Source organism: Caretta caretta, chromosome 12, assembly GCF_965140235.1.
Source record: "Caretta caretta isolate rCarCar2 chromosome 12, rCarCar1.hap1, whole genome shotgun sequence".
NCBI classification, from domain to species: domain Eukaryota; kingdom Metazoa; phylum Chordata; order Testudines; family Cheloniidae; genus Caretta; species Caretta caretta.
The window spans coordinates 35,884,201-35,906,720 of NC_134217.1; the positions used below are offsets into that span (position 1 = coordinate 35,884,201).

Here is a 22,520-nt window from a genome sequence, read left to right on the forward strand (position 1 = left end):
TTCTGAAAACAAGATATCACTTCTCAAAAAAAGCTTAGCTCTGAAAAATGGTGAAAAGCCAAGAGTGATTAAGCAAAGACATCTATAGGGGTCAACATTTGAGAGAGGGGGTTCCCCCCACTGGTAAATTGCCCACTGTACTGGATAGAGCGGGCCTTGTTTCTTATTTAATGAAGATGGTGTTTCTAATAATCTGTAAATCAAGTAAGATAAATCTATTTTTGATTTGCAAGCTTTGCTGTGTTTTAAATATATCCTTCTTTGAAGAATACCCTGAGAGTCGCAGTCTTCAGACAAGGATTGATGGGATAAGCTATTGACTGTTGGAAAGACATTGGGCAGCAGTTTAAAAGAGAAAATGATCCAGACTGTTTTAAAAAGACCTTGGTGGTTTCTCGTGTGTGTATTTGTGTGTACACATACCAACATTTCTGCCTCCATCTTTCTTGAATGCCCCTAGACAGAGTAACTAAGGGATTCTCATTCAACCAATGGATTGTAGAGTATTCGTTTCACTGGTTTATTTCCCTAGCCTTTTACATTCAAATTCTCTTCTGCCCAAAGCACTCCCTTTGACAGCCACCAAAACCCTGTTGGAATCAATGCGTTGCTCTAAAATCCACAGGGTGGCTTCTTAGCCATCAGTCACAGTTATTTTGTTGTTTCTTCTGCTTTTAATGAAAGGGAGCCGGGACTGGCAGCGCCTCTCTGCGGAGCTAAGTACACAGGCGATTCGGGAACATCCCGGCTGCAGTCTGCAAGCGCGGTCCGGCTCCGCTCGCCCCTGCCCTGAACGCTGACCCGCCCCGCCCGCCAGGAGTCAGGTTCAGACGGGCGATGGCTTCTCGGCAACCGCGGAGCAGCGCCCCCTGGCGTCCCTCTCAGCACGCGGACGAGCGGCATGGCGAGGGGAGAGAAGAAAGCTTTGCAAAGTGACAGCAAAGCCTTGGGAGATGAACTGACGTTTGCAGCCATTGAATTGCGATTTTCCTTCTTGCAGCGGTTCCCCACCTCTCCTTCCTCCCAAGCACACGCTGTCACCTCGCCGGTCTCTCGTTTGGCTTGGTTCCTAAGGCAGTTTGGTTGCAGGGCTTTACGCTGCACCCCCCCCCCCTTTCCTCCCTGCCTTTGAATCTAAATTGGTTTGTTTTGCAGTTAAAGCCTTTCCTTTGATTTCTCTCCCCCCCCCCCCCCATCCTTTTCTGCTGCGGGCAGGAGGCTCTTGCTTAGCTGGGGATCGCATTTCCCATCTCTCCTTCGCAGCCAGAAACTTCGGAGCAGGCGGAGCCGCAGCTTCGACTCGACTGATCCTTGGAAAATTACGAGTTAGTGGTTTGGGGTTTTGTTTTTGGGCTCTTTTTTACTTCAAGGGCTGCAGCTAAGTGATCTCTTTGGATTTCACTGGTGAATTAAATCTGAGTCCAGAGCCCTGTCTCTCTGGCCCCATCCGTGTAGCTGGTTTCATGGAAAACTTGTAAATTATCATTTGGTTTTAATTATTGGTCCCTCCTCTCCCCGTCTCTGTCTCCTCCCCCCGCCCCCAGTTTTTTTTTCTTTCTCTCTCTCTCTGTTATATTACTCCATTTGGTAGGGCGATTCTCAGTTTTCTTGGGCTAGATGGTATCTCCCGGCTGCCCTGAGAGATTTGATGACACCCCTCTATTTTTTCCTTTTCTCAGAAAATAAAGAGCAGTTGCCAAGGTCATAGAGGGCCAAGAAATGATCATAACCCTGGAGAGTATAAATATTGGTGGCGAAGTTCTGTGAGAACAGCATTCATCACTACCAGCTGTGCTGAGACCTTAGCATTCATTGCACCTAGGGACAGTTGTCACTTCCCTCCCTCCCTCCCTGTTTTCATATTTAAAATATATAATTTATTTTCCACAAGCAGGTTTTGAGGAGTTTTGGCTTCTGGTGGACTTGCAGATTTTGAGAGGTAAGTGTTAAATTTTAACACCAGATTTTTGACACTTGTTTTAAACCTTTTGTTGTGTGTAACAAAAATCTCAGTGTTACAGATGTAGACGTTTAATAACGTCTCCAAAAGATTGCGTGTGATGCCAAATTGCACTTTAATAGTAAAGTTCCATTTATAAATGGTTCATAAGAGGTTAACAAAGTAATAGATGTTACATAAATAGCATTACTAGGGTTATAGACGTTCTAAGCACATAAGTGGAAAGTGTCATTGATAATTGTAATCAACCAATAGACCTGTTGGATGCTATAACCTCTAATAATTGACTGACCATTTATTAAAACATCTACTGAGTGTTTCTTAAACTTTTATAAACTATTTATATAAACTATTAAATATAAGTTATATTTATCTAAATATATATTTATCTATGAATCTAAACTGGGTCTGTGACTAAACCTTCAAATACTAGTAGAACGAGGTAACTTCTGTTAACAGTTTAAAAAAACAACTTTTAGAATGGCTTTAGGTAGAAACTCACCCTCTTGTATTACACTAGAGTGGATGATGGTAGATCCAGACATTTTACCTCGACCTTGAAAACATAGATTTTACAGTTTTAGGCGGTAAAGATGACAACGTGTTCTAAGTCACAGCATTTGTAATTTCACTCTGAATATTCTGCTGGGATTATGTTTGTAGAAAAACCCAACAACATTGTAAAGCCTCAAATATGTGCATGTTGGCTAAAAAGACAAGGCTGCATACACAAAATATACAGTGGGCATAGTGCTTGAATCTTGAGTTTATGTATGTGAGTGAAAATCTGATCCACCACGGGCTCTGCTTTGCTGGTTTTGAGTTGTTGCTGGCATCCTATGTTAACTCTTGCATTTGCCCATTTCCTCTGCCTTCTCTGTGTATAGTATCCCGTGGCGCTGCAAATATTTGCAGTAATAGCATGTATAATCAGGAGAATAATCCAACCATTTTAATATTTAACTAGGGGGCATTTTAGAGATCAATAACAATAAAGCATTTTAAGGTCTGGTGAGGACACCACACTGAGGCTGACTTTGTCTGTTTGCCTGTGGGTTGAGTAGGGAGTTTTGCATGGCAGCTTCTAGAGGTTACCCGTGCTTCTACTGTCTGAGATCACAAGCTATCCATTAGTCTAGGAAGTAACTTTTTGTCAACGGTCTTTTCAAAGCCCATTTAAATATGACCTCTTCAGATCTCAGAAAATACTTCTTCCTTTGTCCCCAGTTGAAATACAGTAACTCCTTGCTTAACATTGTAACTATGTTCCTGAAAAATGCCACTTTATGCGAAATGATGTTAAGCGAATCCAATTTCCCCATAAGAATTAATGTAAATGGGGGGGGGGGGTTAGGTTCCAGGGAAATTTTTTTTCACCAGAGAAAAGACATTGTATACATATATAGTATAAGCTTTAAACAATTTAATACTGTCCACAGCAATGAATGATTGCGAAGCTTGGTTGAGGTGATGGAGTAAGAGGGTGGGATATTTCCCAGGGAATGCCTTGCTGCTAAATGATGAACTAGCACTTGGCTGAGCCCTCAAGGGTTAACACACTGTTGTTAATGTAGCCTCACACTCTACAAGGCAGCGTGGACTGAGGCAGGAGGGAGGAAACACAATAGATGCAGGGCAGTCACTGCAAACACTTCCCTGCAAAAACTGACATGGTAATAAGCCCACGTGATCCAGCTGGAGTGCACCACTCCCTCCTCCTGACGGCACATGGACGGCTGCACAAGTGCTGACTTTCCAAAGTGCTGGAGTGAGAGAGAGAGAGAGGTGCATTACCCCTTTAATTCTGCTGACCGCACTTCAAGTATGTTGCCCTTTTAAGCAGATCAGCCAGTTCAGACAAGAAGCAACAGCTTCCAGCAAGCTCCCTCCTTTCTGTCCCCGAGCCCTGTCCCCCTCCTCCTCTTTGTGGAGAGGGGGTATGGAGCAGGGGGACATCCTGATATCAGCACCCTTCTTCTCCCCTTCCCCCAGCAAGCAGGGAGCTCCAGGGAGAAGCTCCAAGGCAGAGGGCAGGGCAGGAGCTGCGTGGCCACCTGAACTGCTGCTGAGCAGCTGCTGAGCCACATACCTTACAGGGAATTTAGGGGAGCCGATGGGGTAGGGGGGCTGCTGGCCCCCCTGGTTCTAATCCCCACAAGAAAGGGCTGCTCTTCCAGAGAATCCTGCAAACAGTGGACAAAGCAGGTGGCTGCCAAAGGACGTGATAAGGGAGCATGGCACAACTTTCAACGAGCGTGTTCCCTAATAGATCAGCAACAAAACAACCTTAACCAGGACAACGTTAAGTGAGGAGTTCCTGTATATTTGGCCGGTGAGATGCCTTCACGTCTGAACGTTCTGGAGGCAGTTTCTGCCGATTCACTGGTTTCTGATCAGTCCCAGATGTTACCATGGCATCGATACCATGAGCCTGATGCGCTTGAAAAGAGGTCATAGAAATGCTTTCTCCCCGTCCCCTGAATAAAGCAAAGTTTAGTCAGCTGAGACAGTGGTTGAGGAAGCTATCAAACTTCCAACTCGCACACCACGTGCGTCCAAAGAGTTTCCACCATTGGGATGCCAGTGATCTGGTCGCTGTCAGTGAAAGGCTACTAGACAAGATGGACCCTTGCCATCTTATAAATAGGGTAACTACCTACTATACTGGCATGTTTATTTCCCCCCCCCCCACCCACTGGCACTCCCTCCATTTCACTCATCGTTCCATACCCTCTTTGGTATGCTGGAGAGTTATTTGTTCAGATAATTCCCTTCACCTGGGAAACTGGTGCAACTGAATGTCTTTGGGCCAAGTTCTAGCCCCATTGAAATTAATGTCAAACCTCTCCTTGATTTCTAATTGAAATCAGTGATCCTATGGATGCACATTCACAGAGGATGCAATGGGTGATTTGTCTGGTCTAAAAGCACAGAGTGCTGGAAATGATACTTCCCCCCTACCTGAAAGTCAAGTACTTGAAGCAGGGACTGAATACTTAGTCCACGAACATTAAAACTAGGTTTCAAGGCAGCCCAGTTGGGGAGAAGGGATCATGCTGTTAATTCACAAGCAGAGGAGAGGACTCAGAGAATAATGCACCATCTGTTACACTGTGTTGATTAGCAGCTGAAAGGGCTTGAGCAAAGTAGCCAAGGGTCTGTTGAGGACTTGACATGTTGACTTCATCGAGTAGTAACAAGTTTGGTATGTCTCTGGGCTGTCAGATGATTCAGCTGATTCTCAAGTTACAATTTCTTGTACCTGCACTGTGTGGCGGACGGAGCCCCTGGTTAGAAAAGGGAGTAAATCTAGGTCAGTAGGTATAGCTTAGCCAGCTGTCTGCTTCTCTCCACCATACCCTAAGAAGCAGGCTGCATTTAAAATTCCTCATAATAAATAGCCACGGCAGATCATCTTTATTTAAAACCTCTTAGGGAAGTATCTGAAAGTAGGAATTGTTCCCTGACTTGGGCCAGATGGTCTACAAAAGTAACAGCTCATTTCCCACCTAGCCAGTTAGGCTTCATTTATGGAGGGGTTTGTGCCAGCAAACAATGCCGAGAAGAGAACGAGGTTAAAACAATATTTATCTTTTAAAAAAATGGAAATTGTGTGCCTTTAAGGATCTTACTGGCCTAATTCAACCTCTATTTAACCAATGAAACACTGAATGGGGATGACGCTTGCATGTTACACTGCCTCTATAAAGCAAGGAAGTATTCTAGTGAAGTAATTAAGACATTTTCTTTGCATGGCATTATCGTGATCGCCATTGCTTTAGCAAAGCCCAGCTCAACTGCTTAACACTTTGCTTAGGAAAAAGTATTAGTGGTTGGTTGTTTGTTTGTGCCACAGTAGCACCTAGAAGACTCAGTCAGGGATTTGGGCTACATTGCGCTAGACACATGCTGGGACAACATAGGCCCTGGGCTCGATTTTTAGGGGGTTGACGCTCCCCTTGACTTCAACTGGAGTCTTGGGAGCTCAGCACCTCATAAAATTAAACCCTTTACGTTTTGCATTCTGAGCATTGTCCTCATCAAAATAATTGCGTGCTGGATCTGTACCCCTGCCTAAAAGGCTGTTGTTGACACCTGGCTGCATTTCCATTAGATTGGAAGCAAAATATTTCTAGATTTAAATATAGAGCATGCTCTGATTTATGTTTTTCCACCATTAAAAGCAGTTCTGCTGTCCCCTTAAAGACATAACACTCTGCAAGAAAGAAAATGAACCACCTCTTCCAAACACATTTAACGCTATCAAGCCATGAATGCCCCTGCTTCAGAACACCCAGTGGGGGAAGATGTAGCGGTAATTTGCTATGCTGTAAATTTAAACAGTAAAATCTGCAGAACCGTCACTTAAAGAAAATATTTGGGGGCCTATTCAGGAAGGGGCTCTAACTGCTATCACACAAAAGGCTGTTTAAAATGACAGCATTAGGGATAGTTTTGACGAGGGAAAGACTCATCTCTTGGAATATTCCCTCTTTGTAGAGCTGCCCTGACATACAGTTGTTCCCGTTGGCATGGTGGTTCCCAGATTGCAAGCCTCATGGAATAACACTGGAAGTCCTTTATTCACCACTTTGGTTTTATGAAGAGGGGACTGGATAGTTCCACTGTTGGATGTGCAGTGTGAATGTTTAAACCCTATTACGTATTATTCCTATGATGGTAGCTATTACCGGTCCCACTTGAGATCACAGCAAACTGGACAAACCTCTAGTAAGAGACAGCATAGGATCTATATAAGCCCAGATAAATGGCCCTCAGGTGAGGGAGTAAGTGTGGACTATTAATGAGGAGAATCAGGGTGGAGAATTTGCTTGAAGATTACAGGTGCGTCTGAAGGAAGGGACAGAGAGGGGGCCTTGCAATTGAGGACATGGATGATTAAGGCTGGAAATTCAAACCATCATCAAGTCAGCACATTTAAATTTAGGGCCAGCCATTCCTCTCTGGTTAACCCTCCCCATTAAAGGCAGGCTGACTCATGGCAACCGAGCAGTGCAGAAGTGGTTCCTGTTCAAGAGGAGGAAGGGAAATCTACTCCGGCTCCTCTCCTAATCTGTAATAATTCATATAACTGGCTGCACATCTGTCTCCAGCTAAGTGCAGTAACAGCGTCAGTGAGAACACCCCAGTGCGTCACTTGCAGACAGGAATTTTGATTGCTTTGATATTACGATGACATTTTCACATAAACATACAGAGATTCTGGGAGCTGGCAGCTGGCTCTGCCTGAGTCTATTGGCAGGCGGAGGCCTCTGAAATAGCTGTAGTTCATGTCTGACCTCTGTGACTTGGCTGCTGGGGAAGTTTGCTTTCCCTTTTGTTAGGATCTGTTCTCCTCCTTTAAGGACGATACTTGGAATAAATAATGTGTCATTGCTCACCCTGCATATGTGAAAAGGCACAGCTTGGATTATGTGATGGTTTAAGGGCCTGGGGATTGATTCACCCTGATGGATACAAATTACAGCTCAAAGGGAATCTATATATACTCCAAAGGAAAATTCAATTTTCCCCATCTGCCTTTATGGGCGTTCCATGGCTGTCCGGGCAATGCTCCGCCCCCACACAGTCCCACCCATTTTTGGAGCTACATTGGGTCCCTCTAGATTCTGCATGTGGAATGGGCTGCAAAGAGGTTATGAGCACATAACATTGGTGCAACTCTCTCTTCCCTCCAGGGTGGGCATGCTGGAAGTAGGTGCAGGCAAAAAGATTGGCCTTGCAAAATTCATGTGCAACGGCATATCTAATTAGTTCATATAACCCCAATGATTGTATGTGCAAATTGAGTAATGGTATGTGGAAGAGGATAGATGTGGAAAAAGAGAGTATTCAGCATGAGATCTAGATAATGCCTAATTTAAGAAGGAAATAGGACAGAGCATCCTATCTGTGACGTGGTAAACATTGAGGTTCATCACTGCTGTGTAGGAGTGAAAATAATTCATTTAACTTTCAAATTTACATCGCTCCTTTATTGTGCAAAAACCAGAATCCAAGGCCTCTTGCCTCTTTGGAAATTCTATGGGATGTCGATCTTCTTTAGTGGTAGGTTAAGTGACTGTTTGTTTCCCGCCTGAATTTCAGATCTGTACGGAGCAGTAGAGCTGCCTTTGAGAAAACCAGAGTGCTTCCATCTTCTTCATCTCGACTTCCATTGAGTAGAGAATGACCATGAGTCCTGCCCTGTCTTTGTTCCTCCCTCTTGGATGTTTACTGGTTTTGATGCACGAAGCGCAAGGCTTTTTCTTGCCCAATGGCACGCAGTTCGAGAGCATTTTGAGCAGATATCACTCCAGAGCCAAGAGAGCCATTCCAAGGTCAGACAAAGAGGAGATTTTGATGCTTCATAACAAGCTGAGAGGTGAAGTCTATCCTTCAGCCTCCAACATGGAATATATGGTGAGTTCAACTACCGGTACTGAAATTTGTGTGACCACTGCAGTTTTTCTGGCCAGAGGACGGTAACAAATTCTGCTAGTGGTTTCCTGGTGCCATCTTATGCCACTGAATTGTTTTTGTTTGAAGGGTCCATTAGTGGGTCAGCTAGTCCATCCCATTGCATAGTTTCAGGACTGATTTCATTATTCATAAAATATCCTCAATACTGTCTAGTCTAGCCCTGAATGCCTCCATTGATGGCAATTCCACAACCTCCCTTAGCAGCTTATTCCATACCTAAATGTCATCAAAGTACCCCATTTTCCCTAACATTTAATCTCCATTCTCCCTGTTGAAGCTTCAGCCGATTAAGACTCTGGCATTGTGGGATGCCACTGTCTGCACAGAGAAGCCACACCAGCCATCTCTGAGAAGCATTTACTCACCTACAGGAATCACGCCTTTGCCTGCGGTTCTTTGGATTGCCGCAGTTATGTCCCAGTGCCTCTGGTGATATGCTAACACCGCCAATTCTCATTGACTTCAGTGGGAGTTGAAGATGCTCAGCACCTTGGGAGGATCAGGATTTCTCCATCTGCAATATAGGCCCAATCTGTTAAAATCTTTAGAAAGACTCCCACTGAGGTCAGTGGTAGAGGGATTGGTGGTATTTGATGGTTTTTTTCCCCCTGAGCTCAAGGAACCAAAATACAATCTTGGTCAATGTGTACTCTCACTTCAGAGAGAGCCCTTGAAAAGTCTAAGTGTTACATGTGTCTTTACCAGCAGCAGCAATTAAGATGACTACATTTTCACCATAGAGCTTTCTATACAGGCTATTTCTGGGGTGTCTTCAAAATATTGTGGAATCAGAGAACGACAGAGGGTAATAATTTTTGTGCATTTATCTCTCCTGCAAATATTGTTACTGCAAAAATAGCACCAATTTGACAGTCTGTCGGTCTCTGGATTGATTCAGTGAGCTGGTAATGGAGACCGTGTACAGAAAGGATTTATGTGATATAAAAGGCATCTTTTATTAATAATACCTTTTGCCATTTAACTGGATGCCATAAATGTAAAACTCTGTCTTAAGAGAACAGCGAGGAAGAGTAAGGGAGAAGAGGTAGAAGTAAAGACAGATGTAATATTGCATCAGCTCTTTAGATAAGCCTTCAGAGTGCCAGGTTCCTTGCTATTAGTCATTGCTGCTTTGTCAGTGAGAGAGAGTTACAGTCCCTCCTAAGAATTGTTTTACTGTATCACTGTTGTTCAGAAGACGGCGATATTCTGCGGGCTGCCTGTAAGATACTGCAAGGGAAGATGTGGCTTGATTGATTCCAAGAAAGTAAACACAAAGCAATGCAAGAAAGCCAAATGTATTTTCATTGGCTTTGGGGATTTAAAAGTGCTTCAACTGTGTAGTATTCACTGGCTGACTTCTATTTACTCGTCCAGGATGGTTACTGTTTTATGTTTGTCTTAGCTCAGTGTGCTTTTCTAGTGGTTTTATGGGAGACTTTATACAAATGAAAGAGCCTTGTATGCTGTGAAGAAAGAAGCTGGGTATAAATTGGTGCTTCTTGGAAAGACTATAATCAGCCTTTCATGTGTTCATGTTTACCTAATATTCCTCGGGAATCCTTGCACGCATTCTGAATGCTAAGTTAACTTTAATCCTTTGTTTTAACAGAACACTTCTCAGAGGTTTGAGTATTGGCCTGCTAAACCCAGGGTTGTGAGTTCAATCCTTGAGGGGGCCATTTAGGGCTCTGGGGCAAAAATTGGGGATTGGTCCTGCTTTGAGCAGGGGGTTGGACTAGATGACCTCCTGAGGTCCCTTCCAACCCTGATAGTCTATGATTCTATGACCTAAAGCTGCACAGAGAGCTAATGTTTTCCAGGAAATGGAGATATTAATCTGCTGTGTCATTATCTCTTATTATCCAACATATACCAAAACTAAATGATGTAGCCAGTTCAATAACATACATGTATGCTGAACAACATATTCCCTTTATTGTCTGAGAGCAGTTATACATCTAACTGAAGCAAGAGAATGATTCAAGCAAAGGGAAAAAATGTCTGAGGGTGGGGTAACAGTAGAGTGGAGAGAGAATAGAAATTCAATAAAGCCGTAACCTAGTGCAATGCAAGCTGTTTTGCTTGACTGTGTTAGGGTAATGGAGTTCAAGGTTAGCAGTGGTATTCAGTGTTAATGGAAAATGAGTTCCATGGCTCCCTTTTGGCAGGCTTTGTTCTAGGCCAGATGTGAACAGTGTACATTCTTCCAGATGAAGCTGGCCAGAAATAAAATTACCCTAACCACCTTGCAACTTTAGTACATAGACTTTCACTGTATGTTTTTATTATAGAACAGTAGTAATGGTGATGGCTTACGGCCAAAACAAAACAAGCTCCATGTTGATAATAAACCTTGAAAAATAAGCAGCAACTTCTAAGAGACCAGTGACCTTTAGGTTGGCTTAGTCAGAAGCAATGAACATCAAAAACCTTACCTTGCCCAGAGGGGCTGGATGACTTGTGTATTGTCTGTCAGTTCTCAATGGATTTTTCCAACAAATTAACAGGCTACAAATGATTGATGGGCTACACATATTCCTAGAAGGAAAGTATCTTGGTTCCCTTGCATGTGGAGTTAACCTGTCCTTCCTCTACGTGATTAAAAGTAGTGAAATTACTAATCATGGATGTGGAGGGGATCATATTACTTGGCGGTACAAGCAAGCTGGTCCAAGGTTCTGCCAACGCACCTCAATCCACCTTGTAGAATATCTGCTTTTCCAGTTCCACGCCACTCATGAGAGTAGAGTGCCAGTCCTGACACGGCAGTGGAGTTGGTTGAGATTAGCCAATTACTTGTGTGAGCTTAAAATAGCGTTCCAACCCGAGTGTCACATTTACCAACCGGACAGGTGAGCACATGCATGCCTAATTGTGCATGCTCCTATTGTTAGTGTAAACTATGCATGTGTTTTGTGTACATAATTATGTCCTTAACTTCATTCAAAAACTATCCCAAGTCTCCAGAAGTAAAACGTGTACGAAACCATTTTGAATCATGTTCACCGCCAGCACGTTTTAAATCGTTTCCTGGAGATTATCCACCACAGTGAAGACTCGGGCAGTCACATTCGCCAATATACGATATGTATTTACTTTCTCTGGGTTACAGCTACCTATTGCTATGGCACTTAGGTTACAGTCAATCTGAACACAAGAAAAAAACCCAACAATTTAAGCTGACACTTGAAATCAATTAATGCAGTGGTTCTCAAACTTTTGTACTGGTGACCCCTTTCACATAGCGAGCCTCTGAGTGCGACCCCACTTATAAATTAAAAACACTTTTTTATGTATTTAACACCATTATAAATGCTGGAGGCAAAGCGGGGTTTGGTGTGGAGGCTGACAGCTCGCAACTACCCGTGTAATAACCATGTGACCCCCTTAGGGGTCCCGACTACCAGTTTGAGAACCCCTGAATTAATGTGACTTGCATCTTGCCCTGCAAATTGCTAGACTCAGGCGCTTCCAGATTGCCAAAGAGTGAATTTAAATTAGTCAAAGTGAGCGTAGGTGGTTACTGCAGTTCCGGCTTTAATGTTGATTTTAGATATTGATTTGAGTATTTGGCATTAAGGGGTCTTCAGAGAGCAGAGGACAGTCTGAAATCTATTTTGCTGATATATTTATTGCATATGGAATCATTCCAGTGTCCTGAAGGCATTCATATGTTGAAAGAGAAGCAAATGGAAGCTCTAATTTAAATAACGTGGTTTTGTAATGGGATGCCGGCAGAACCAAGCATCTCCTAATCAAGCGCGAATCCACACACAAATCCCTAGCTCATTCCCAGTCTGTCATTGAGTGTCTCTTGCCTGTATTGGTTTGTTTTATCCATAGACACCAGTGGAAGATGTAGCACATATGTTCATGTCAATTTCCGTGTAGTAGTCTATTGCTCATGTCATATGGTCTCTGCATTAAATTAGGAGTCTTGGAAAGCAACTGCCTTTGAGGCTGCACTTTGGAGGGCTCTGGTGGAAAGCTCTGAAATACTAGGAACATTAGGATCTTGTGAGCGCTTCCGTGGCTTTAGACTGGATTTGAAGAGAGTCAGATAATGGCTGGTGTTTATATGGTGCACAAAGTGGCAGACCACAAGGAGACTTTTGTCCATGTACAAAGGCCAACCATAGTTGTAGTCTCTTCTCTGAGTCAACAAGTCACCCAAAAAGGGGCAGGGATTACCAGGGCCATGGCCCCCTACTCGCTCCTCATTGGCCAGTGGAGCTGGATGGCTGGAATAGGGAGCGCATAGTGGTCATACTCCCTCTGTATGTGAGGTAAGCTCCAGGAGACATTGCATTTCTCTCATGCTCAGCATTGTGTGACCCTGCATGGCCCTCAGTGTAACTGCCAGACTCTGCCCCTAAATGTTCAGTTGCTCATATGCCATCATAGTTGTGTATCTGCTGGATCCTGAGTGCCCTCAGCTTCCATAGACCTTTGCAAGAGTTGTGGGAGCAAAGCACCTCACAGGTTTGGGCCCAGTGGCTGCCTGTCTTGGTGAAGATAGAAGATCCTTCCATCTTCTTCCTGGTACATTAGGGAAAAAGTAACGTTTTCATTCATAGCCTGTGCAGTCCAAAACATGGTAAATGTTCAACAGGGAACAATCTTATGTTGGCCTGGGTGGACTAGGTGTGAACTACTAGGTCCTTTCTGCCTCTGGATCCTATGCTTTATTTTATTTATGGACACATGCAGCAACATTTCAATCCCAATAAAATTTCCCATCAGTACCTTTGTGGTCAGTAGGGCTATCAATAATTAAACACAAAAACGCATTGCAGTTCATCGACACACCACTATCTACTATGTTCAAAAATCCACCTTTCAGAAAAGTCTCCAGATTTGTTCATGATAGACTGCAATCAGCTCCAAGAACAACACACTCCACATTGAAGTTGCACGCAAAAGGGTAGTTAAGAGGAATACGCGGACGTTAAGTTTGGACACTCATCCCACATCCGCGCCATTTCACCGAAGAATCAGGAGCTCAGAACTAGACATGATCATATGCGGTATCTCCCAAGAAATGCAATGCCAGACGTTGAAAAGTGGGACTATTTTGTGCTGGATCCATGCATTTCCATTTTATTAAATGGGGAATTCACTCCCAGGTCAGGGCCCCGTTGCATTGCATAATACTAGGTCTGAAAGGCTGGGCTGGGGACCACATCTAAGTCTTAACTCTCATAGGTTCTGCTGGTCCCGTCTCTTGGTTCTTAAGGTATGTCTATGCTGCATGCTTCTTTGAGCAGCATAGAGAATACGGACATGGGTAGCCCCCCAACGAGGGTATACATAGCAGTGCAGACCATGAGGCATGGCTGGGGCAAGTAAAGACACACCTGAAGGCGGTGGGTATGTACCCGAGTACATATCCTACATGGCTCTCTACTCATCCGAGCGATGCCTCCCCGTCTACACTGCTGTTTTTAGCAATGTAGCGTCCCACTGCTGGAGTCTTTCATGGATACGTGTAGCTACACATCATACACATCATTTCTTTTCACTGCGGTACGTAGCTACACGTAGCCTGCGTGCGGCCAGAGCTGTGTAGCGTAGGCTTGACCTAAGTCTAATGTAAGACGTTTTCACACTGAGAGTATTTGTCAACGGATCTGTTCCTTTGATTCTCACGCAGACCTGGGATGATGAGCTGGAAAGATCTGCTGAGGCTTGGGCCCATGAGTGCATCTGGGATCATGGACCTGCCAGCCTCATTATGTCCATTGGTCAGAATTTGGCTGTTCACTGGGGCAGGTAAGAGATGGAACGCTGAGTGTCTAATGTATCATATCTGTCGACAGTGACATTGTGGGTCTCGCCCTGTTCGGCAGTTTGGGAGGTTTGTCTTGTCAATATTTAGTAAAAAGAACTTGACTAGCTGGAAAAAAGGAGCTGGGGAAGGGAGAGCGCTTAATGTTTTCTTGTTGCTTCTGTGAAACAGATACAGCAATACCATCTATTGGGCCTTTAGCCAGCAGTTCCCAATATGTTTAGGAAATGTTAACTAAGCCTCACTGTGTGGTGGGTTTGCCTTAGAGGCACAGAGAGGTGAAGGGACTTGCTCAAGGTCACACAGAGTCTTAGTGGTAGAGTTGGCATCAGAATCTAGGACCCTGACCCCCAAGTCCCCTGTTTCATGCAGCTTTGCTCTCTCTTATTCAGAAAAGAAGTTTCTCAGGAACCATTTTTGGCCACTCCCACTAGGTCTGAACACTGTTAAAAATCCTCTAAGTGCGTTGCACCACATTTCCTTTTCACTTCCCACTTTATCTTTACTGCAACCACTTTGTATTTGCTTGCAGATGGCCATGTAATTCTAGGTGAGCAAACAGTTTGTTTTATACTCCCTGGAAAAAACCCTGGAGCTTTGGAAATGGTGTTTCTGCATCCACAGGGATTGCTTTGCCAGCTCCTGGTGAGAAGAACCCTGCTGGTGCTTTCCACTGAGGAGATGCATCAAATGGCAATCTGTTTCTTTGTTGTAGTTCTAACCTTGGCTCCACTACAGACTTCCTGAGTGACCTTGGGCTAATCATGTACTGTAGGTCCCAATCTTGCTCCCATTGAAATCAGTGAGAAAACTGCCATTGATTTCAGTGTATGAAAGATTGGGTCCATAAACCCTCTGCCTCAGTTTCCTCATCTGTAAAATGGGGCCAATAGTACCTACCGCATGACATACTGTGACACAGAATTCATTAATGGTTTTAAAGCATGTTGAGGTAATCAGACAAAGATTACGATGGAAGTGCAAAGTATCCTTGATAGTGACATCTGTGATTCTAGTCATCTGCTCATTTACATCCTGGGTGGATTGCTACATCTCAACTTGATGTACTGCTAGTTACAGTTGGTGAAAGGCTACCTGGGCCCATCCTATGCAGCATGCACTGTGTGTATGAGTGTCTGTCTAGATGATTATGCTGACATTCACGTTCCAACTCCAGAAGCACGGATCACAGCACAACTGTGCCACAAACAGCATTTACAAGTGCACTGCATGCCCAAACCACATACTGCATGTGCCTGCTGCCCGGCTGCTGAGGATAAGAGTGTACTTCCAGATGTAACGAATTGTCTAGTGGTAAAATAGGTACATGACTTTCTGTTTAATATGTTTGGCAACCTCTAGCTGATGTTTACTTTCAAAATACAGCCTTCTGCCAAACTAGAAGTCTTTTGTAACTGAGTGGAAAAGCCAAGGGGACGTTTCAGGTCAACGGCTTTTGAAGAGAAAGTTAAACCTATAAATACTACAGAATCTCCTATTGGGTCATGGATTTTAAAGAAACAGTCCCTAATACCTGCCTGTGTGTAAAACACCAGAGATTTGTCATTGGTCAAAATATGATGGTGGCTTTTTCTACAATTTCCTCTGGTCCCTCCATTTGTTAAAGTCGCAGGTCCGTACCAAGATGACACCATGTTGCACTGTGAACTCACTTTACAATTATCCTGTACCGAATTATTGGGAATTTCATATTAACAAAAGGGGACCCGGGCGTGCTGAGGTTGGGTTGAAAACTCACAATTCTAGTTAGCGATCCAGCTCATCACGTATCTTTGGTCTTTCAGGTATCGTTCTCCAGCCTTCCATGTCCAATCTTGGTACGACGAAGTTAAAGATTATACTTACCCATATCCCCACGAATGTGACCCTTGGTGTCCAGAAAGATGCTCTGGAGCAATGTGCACACACTATACCCAGGTAAGGAAGAGGAAGGAAACATGGAGTCTTGTGTCTGAACTTGGTGCGTTCCCTCATACCCCGCGTAGCCCATAGAGCTAGTGTAACCCACACGCCTCATGGGTGCGGTGTTCTGTCCCATCTAGTCCCACCCACCGAGACCACTTAGAGAGATTGCGTTTGCTCTACAGCCTTAGCTAACAGCTGCATGGCTTTTAGCTCATGCAGTAGAGGCTTATGTATTTAGCCCTGGAGGTTTCAGGTTCGATCCCGCCCACCAACGACCAGGGTCTGTTGGCATTACATTAGCATTCATTTTATTCAGCAGTAATGCAAGGCACCCACAGGCCTGCATCCTGTATGACGTTGGCTTCAGCCGTTTTCACAGGCCTCAAGCCTTATGCTCTTTGGCACAGATAAACGACCTAACGGTCACCTCCTACATTTCGGGGAACTGGAAATAGTGTGTGTTGGGGGAATTTTGTCCATAACGACACCAGCCAGCCACAGGAACGTGAGCTAACACCAGCTTTTGGATAGAACCTCTGCAGATGTCTGACCACAAGAGTGCCATGGCAATGTATTGACGTATATGATAATAAATTAAGATAATTAATATACTAATCTATAGTATACAACATTAGTAGGGTGAGGAAATACAAATAAGGAAGAAGGGAGAAACCTCGGCTGAATATGCATTAAGTATAGTGGCGTCAGCGTAATTTATTATAAAAGTTGTATCCCAGCCTGTCTGTGGGGGTGGGAGGAGATATAAATGCTAGTCATTATGAAAATATACTCAGGAAACTTGAATGAATGTGCCTTTTGCGGCATTCTGTTTTTTAAAATGCCTGTGTTATGCTTTCAGATCGTTTGGGCCACAACAACCAAGGTTGGCTGTGCTGTAAACGTCTGCAAACAAATGAGTGTTTGGGGAGAAATCTGGGAGAATGCCGTCTACCTGGTCTGCAACTATTCTCCCAAGTAAGGAAGACACAATAGGTTTCTTCCCCCCTCCCTTCCTACCTCCCGCAACTCTTAAAACTGCATGCTGTGAGTTGCTTAACAAATATAGAATCTGGTGCAGAGATTTCAATCAGGTGTGGGTGGTTATAGTTTTTTAAACATTTAAATTATGGTAATACATAAATGCCAACAAAGTTGGGGCCCCGTTGTGCTAAGTGCTACACAGACAAGTAGCAAGTGACAATCTCTGCCCCAGAGAGCTTACAGTTACATAACTCAAGCGTTCAGGATTGAGCCAGTCCTGGGTTGGGCGTCTTCTAGAAGTGGAAGTTGCATTTAAAATCTTCGAATGAATGCATCTGTGGTAAGATTTGAGTAAGGGATTTGGCCTGGGTCACAGAGCCAGCTTCTGAAAAGGACTGCAAATTGATATTGATGTTAATATTGTTTCATATTTAATTGGTAGGCCTTAGAAATCTGCCCTGTGCAGCAAAAGACACAAATATCAAAGCTGCCACTGTTTAGAATACAGTTATAGAAAGGCAACACAACACTGAAAGATCTGGAGAAAGAAGTCAATATATACATGAAGGCACTCTGATTGCAGATGCCATTGAGTTCTGCTGAGCGTTAAGGCGGGGGGAACACAGTCGTCACAGTTTGTGGTGGTGAAAACTGTTGGGAATCTTATGGGTTTATCATCCAACAATAAGCCCTCCCTGCCCATGAGATACTGAGCACCTTTAGCTCCTACGAAATGGAGTGCAATTTGAGGAAACTCGTTGTCATGCAGGATTGTACCATGTGTGTCCTCTCAGGAGAAGGTTGAACTGCTTTGCATATCGTCAGTTCAGGACTGCTGAATGGACAAATACTCAAATATAAGGCTCTTCTGGAGTTTCTGCTTGCATGCTGAATGAATGCAGTATCTATGTAGGATTTTAATGTAAAAGTTTAATGTAATATTATAATATATATACATGCATGCACTCTTCTGAAACAGGCCTTTTAGAAATGAAATGAGATGAAGCCTTTGTCTGAAAGTAACAGGCTTGCAGTGGCAACCCTTTCAAGTTTATGTGAGACAGCTGCCGAACATTCAGTCAGTCTGTAGTGATTACCACAACAGTGGAGAATGCTGCTGTGGTGTCAGAGGCAAAACTGAGGGGGTTTTGAGTCATTAGAAAATGGGGTGCAAGGATAAATGTTCCCAGACAAGTTGTCTAGAGACATCAGCACACACCACACAACAAAAACACTAACCCAGGAACCTATCCTTGCAACAAAGCCCGATGCCAACTCATCCACATATTTATTCAAGTGACACCATCATAAGACCTAATCACATTAGCCACGCCATCGGGCTCGTTCACCTGCAGATCTACCAATGTGATATATGCCATCATGTGCCAGCAACGCCCCTCTGCCATGTACATTGGCCAAACTGGACAGTCTCTACACAAAAGAATAAATGGACACAAATCTGACATCAGGAATCATAACATTCAAAAACCGGTAGGAGAACACTTCAACCTCTCTGGCCACTCAGTAAAAGACTTAAGGGTGGCAATTTTGCAACAGAAAAGCTTCAAAAACAGACTCCAGCGAGAAACTGCTGAGCTTGAATTAATATGCAAACTAGATACCATTAACTTGGGTTTGAATAGAGACTGGGAGTGGCTGGGTCATTACACATATTGAATCTATTTCCCCATGTTAAGTATCCTCACACCTTCTTGTCAACTGTCTAAATGGGCCATCTTGATTATCACTACAAAGTTTTTTTCTCCTGCTGATAATAGCTCATCTTAATTAATTAGCGTCTTACAGTTTGTATGGCAACTTCCACCTTCTCTCTCTCTCTCTCTCTGTGTGTGTGTGTGTATATATCTTCTTAGTCTATGTTCCAGTCTATGCATCCGATGAAGTGGGCTGTAGCCCATGAAAGCTTATGCTCTAATAAATTTGTTAGTCTCTAAGGTGCCACAAGTCCTCCTGTTCTTTTTGTGGATACAGACTAACACGGCTGCTACTCTGGAATCCACCATGACTAGTATTTCTGATGTCTCAGGCTAAGCCCTGCGTTTTTCTGTTTGGACGCAGTTCCAGGTTGGAAAATGGAACAGCTTTTAAATGGAGATGAGCTGCGTTCCAGGCTGGCCTGTGTAGCTGCTGGAATGATCTGGAGAGCAAAGAAATGGTGGTAGACTTGTGGCTCTGATGACCGCGATGAACACACATGAGAGAGCTCAAGGCAAATACCAGTCTCTGACTAACCAGTTGTGAAGCAGAAGGGAAACTACTGTACCGTGCTGCGTTTACTTAGTTTGCTCAGTGATCGTGAGAACGCTGCAGGTTGTATGTTCATGGAAAGATCAGAGACTGGCAGTCCTTTCCCATATTTACAGCAATCGAGCAACATAGAATTACAGTGGAAACATTCTTTTTCCACAATTCCTCAGTGCCTTGAGGCTCAGGGCTGCAGGACTCGGGCACAGGGCCTGAAAGCGAAGTAATGGAATTGTGAGTGTGGTATAGAAGCTATTTAACAGAAAAACATTTCTCACATGCTTTTTTCAGAGGGAACTGGATTGGAGAAGCTCCTTATAAAAATGGCAGGCCCTGCTCTGAATGCCCACCTAGCTATGGAGGAAGCTGCCAAAACAACCTCTGTTACAAAGGTAGGTGATCAATAAGCTATTTCTCTCAGCTCAATGCATCATGGGGAAATGCAAATGATCTCACCTAGGTCCTTGCTGTGTGATATGGAGAAACTGGAAAAGAAATGTCTCTGGAAAAGCGGTTACAGATTTGTGTGCTTTTAATTCCCCACCGTTAACTCTGAAACATACAGAATAAGGTGAAGCAAGTACTATATGAGAATGTCTGAAGCAGAAATGCCAAGTAACTAAAACCTAGAGATCAAATTTGACTTGTAGGCACTGGTATAAATCCAGAGCAACTCCATTAGTTCAAGGAAGTTTCTCTGTGTTACCCTGGTGTAACACAGATCAGTTTGGCCCAGTGAATTTAGGCTTGTGTGTTTTGTAGGTACAAGCAACACCACCCTCATTTGGTTTGTTCTATAAATGGTGCTCTGTTTAGTAAATGAAAACAATTATTAATTCTGAAACCATCAGTGAAATTGCTCATATCATTTAAAATAGAGAATGCACTGGAGTTATGTGTTGATGGTATCTTCTTTCTTTACCTACATAAGCCTTTTCCTCTGTGAAGGAGTGAGCCTGTTTTCATAGATGCAGACCAACTCACTGGAGACTTGTTCAAAGCAAAGATTTTGGGCCAAAATCAATTTAGGTGCTTGATTTTTAGTAGCCTGAGCACCTAAATTGATTGAGCAATGAGGAAGCAAACACAGTGTAGGTATGCAATGTATTTCCATATGGAAGAGAAAAGAGAGAATGGAATGAGACCACTGGCTGGAGGGGAGAAATTCCTCTGCGAGATCAGTCGTCGGTTTGTTGGTATCATTCCCCTCTCCATTGCTGGGGATGTAAGCAAAGTGAGGTTTCAGCTAGGACAAGTGAAGGGAAGTGGATTTAACCAGCACCACTTTGGAGCCTTTTTTCCCCTAACTATGGACTTTGGGGTATGTCTACACTGCAGTTAAAAACCCGCAGCTTGCAGGGCTCGGGCTGTGGGGCTGTTTCATTGGGGTGTAGACTTCCGGGCTTGGGCTGTAGCCCAAACTTTGGGACCATCCCACCTCCTAGAACCTGGGCTCGGAAGTTGGCACTGCAGTGAAACAGCCCCCCAGAGCCCAAGCCCCACAAGCCTGGGTCAGCTGGCACAGGCCAGCCGCGGGCATCTACCTGCAGTGTAGACCTATCCTCAGAGGGCACAAGAACATTAACTTTGCAGCACAGTAAGGAGAAATGAGTAGTGCATGCTGTGTAACTTAGCCACCTGACCATTTAACTGGTTAGGATCCTTTCCTGACAGTCTCCAGTGAATATGCCAGACTATCTTAGAGGACTGACCTTTTCCTCTACTGAGTAAAAGCTGTATTGGTAAATAGCATGATAAATAATAGTAAGACATTCACACACGTGCATCAGCATTTGAAGTGACAGATCACTTCAGCCAGGTACACCGTAGTTCTTTAAACAGTGCTTTAGATGCTGAGTAAATGAATGGTATGAACCCAGGCCTCTTTTCCTGGTACTTTGAGTCTGGCCCATTCTGTATTTAACTTGCATTTTGTTGAGTTTCCAGCTGTTTAGAAATAGATCTTTGTCGAACCAAACAGAATCTTCCATGAAATATCAGTCCTCCTGCAGCTTGTGTGACTTTATTATTAATGCAAGGATACTGTTTTACCTCTCCCCACCCAATAAGATGACCACTACGCACAAAAGCCTGAGCGGGATGAGACTAACGAAGTGGAGGTCCCACAAATCATAGAGGAAAAACACGTGTGGGTGCAAGAACGGGTGACCAAACCCACCAAATCAACCAAGATCAAGAAAATCACCACAACCGTGGACAGTTTCATGAGTAAGAGAGCTTCTTTGTCTTCCACATCCTATAAACTTTTAAATATCTCTGTAGAAGTGTGTGTGCATGTGTGTGTGGATGTGGAATGAGATGCCAAGAGGCCTCCAGTGCAAACCTGTGTTGAGGACCAGTTAAAATCATTGGATTATTATTATTTTTTTTTTTTGGCCAATTTATTTGGAAGCAATATTTTGTGTCCAACTTGAGGCCTGATTGTTCAGACAACCCTGAAAAGTAGGCCCTTTTAGAGCATCTTGGGCTGGATGCCCAAGAATTGAGGCACTCAAAATCATTAGTTGGTCTAGTCTAGTCTATTCTGATTCTTCTATCACACTCGTTGTCATAATATCTGATCACCTTTAGAAAATCTTGGCCAGGATCACTAGATGATATTCATATGGAGGCATTTTATTTGTCCTTGATTTACTATTTTACTCATTTGAACTATTCTGAACTCAGTGTTCACCACCTTGACATCCTTTCTGGATTTTGTCCAGAGGGAAAAGGGGGTCCAGCTCTGCTTGACAAGGTCTGCTGAAATATTCATGGAATTGATAGTATCTCTTTAAAGGTTTTTCTAATCACTGTAATTTAAAGAGTGATCTACGGCAAGTGAGCTGAGGGGAGTGAGCATATCTTTCTCAAGTCTATCTACTGGAATGTCGGTAGCCTATAATTAAGTGGATGATAGGAGTGCTGAGCAGGGTCTTTAGGCTATAAATTGAAGTCTTCTGGTGTCAAGCGTTTCCTCCAAGTTAATATTTACAAAGACACCTGTGTGATAAAAGGAACGGCTAAAGTGGCAATAAAGTGACTGATGTAAAACTGCTTCAGGCTTATTGTTCTGAGTTAGAAGTTCACTACTGCCCAGTTATTCTGTGATAA

At 43.6% G+C, this 22,520-nt stretch overlaps 1 protein-coding gene across 3 annotated transcripts in view; it reads left to right on the top strand.

Annotated features, from left to right (window-relative positions):
- The first annotated feature begins 707 nt into the window (after positions 1 to 707).
- The window catches only part of CRISPLD2 (cysteine rich secretory protein LCCL domain containing 2), a 41,245-nt gene continuing 19,432 nt past the window's right edge, over positions 708 to 22,520 (top strand). The window contains exons 1-8 of one of the 3 annotated variants that reach the window (XM_048816583.2): positions 708 to 1,325; positions 1,892 to 1,939; positions 8,069 to 8,383; positions 14,100 to 14,218; positions 16,040 to 16,172; positions 17,020 to 17,135; positions 19,698 to 19,798; positions 21,477 to 21,635. In XM_048816583.2, the coding sequence (XP_048672540.1) occupies positions 8,150 to 8,383; positions 14,100 to 14,218; positions 16,040 to 16,172; positions 17,020 to 17,135; positions 19,698 to 19,798; positions 21,477 to 21,635 (862 nt within the window). In that variant the 5' untranslated portion in view covers positions 708 to 1,325; positions 1,892 to 1,939; positions 8,069 to 8,149. Of the gene's footprint in view, positions 1,326 to 1,353; positions 1,940 to 8,068; positions 8,384 to 14,099; positions 14,219 to 16,039; positions 16,173 to 17,019; positions 17,136 to 19,697; positions 19,799 to 21,476; positions 21,636 to 22,520 lie in introns of those variants that run through there. The other 2 variants (XM_048816581.2, XM_048816580.2) reach the window with 2 other exon arrangements.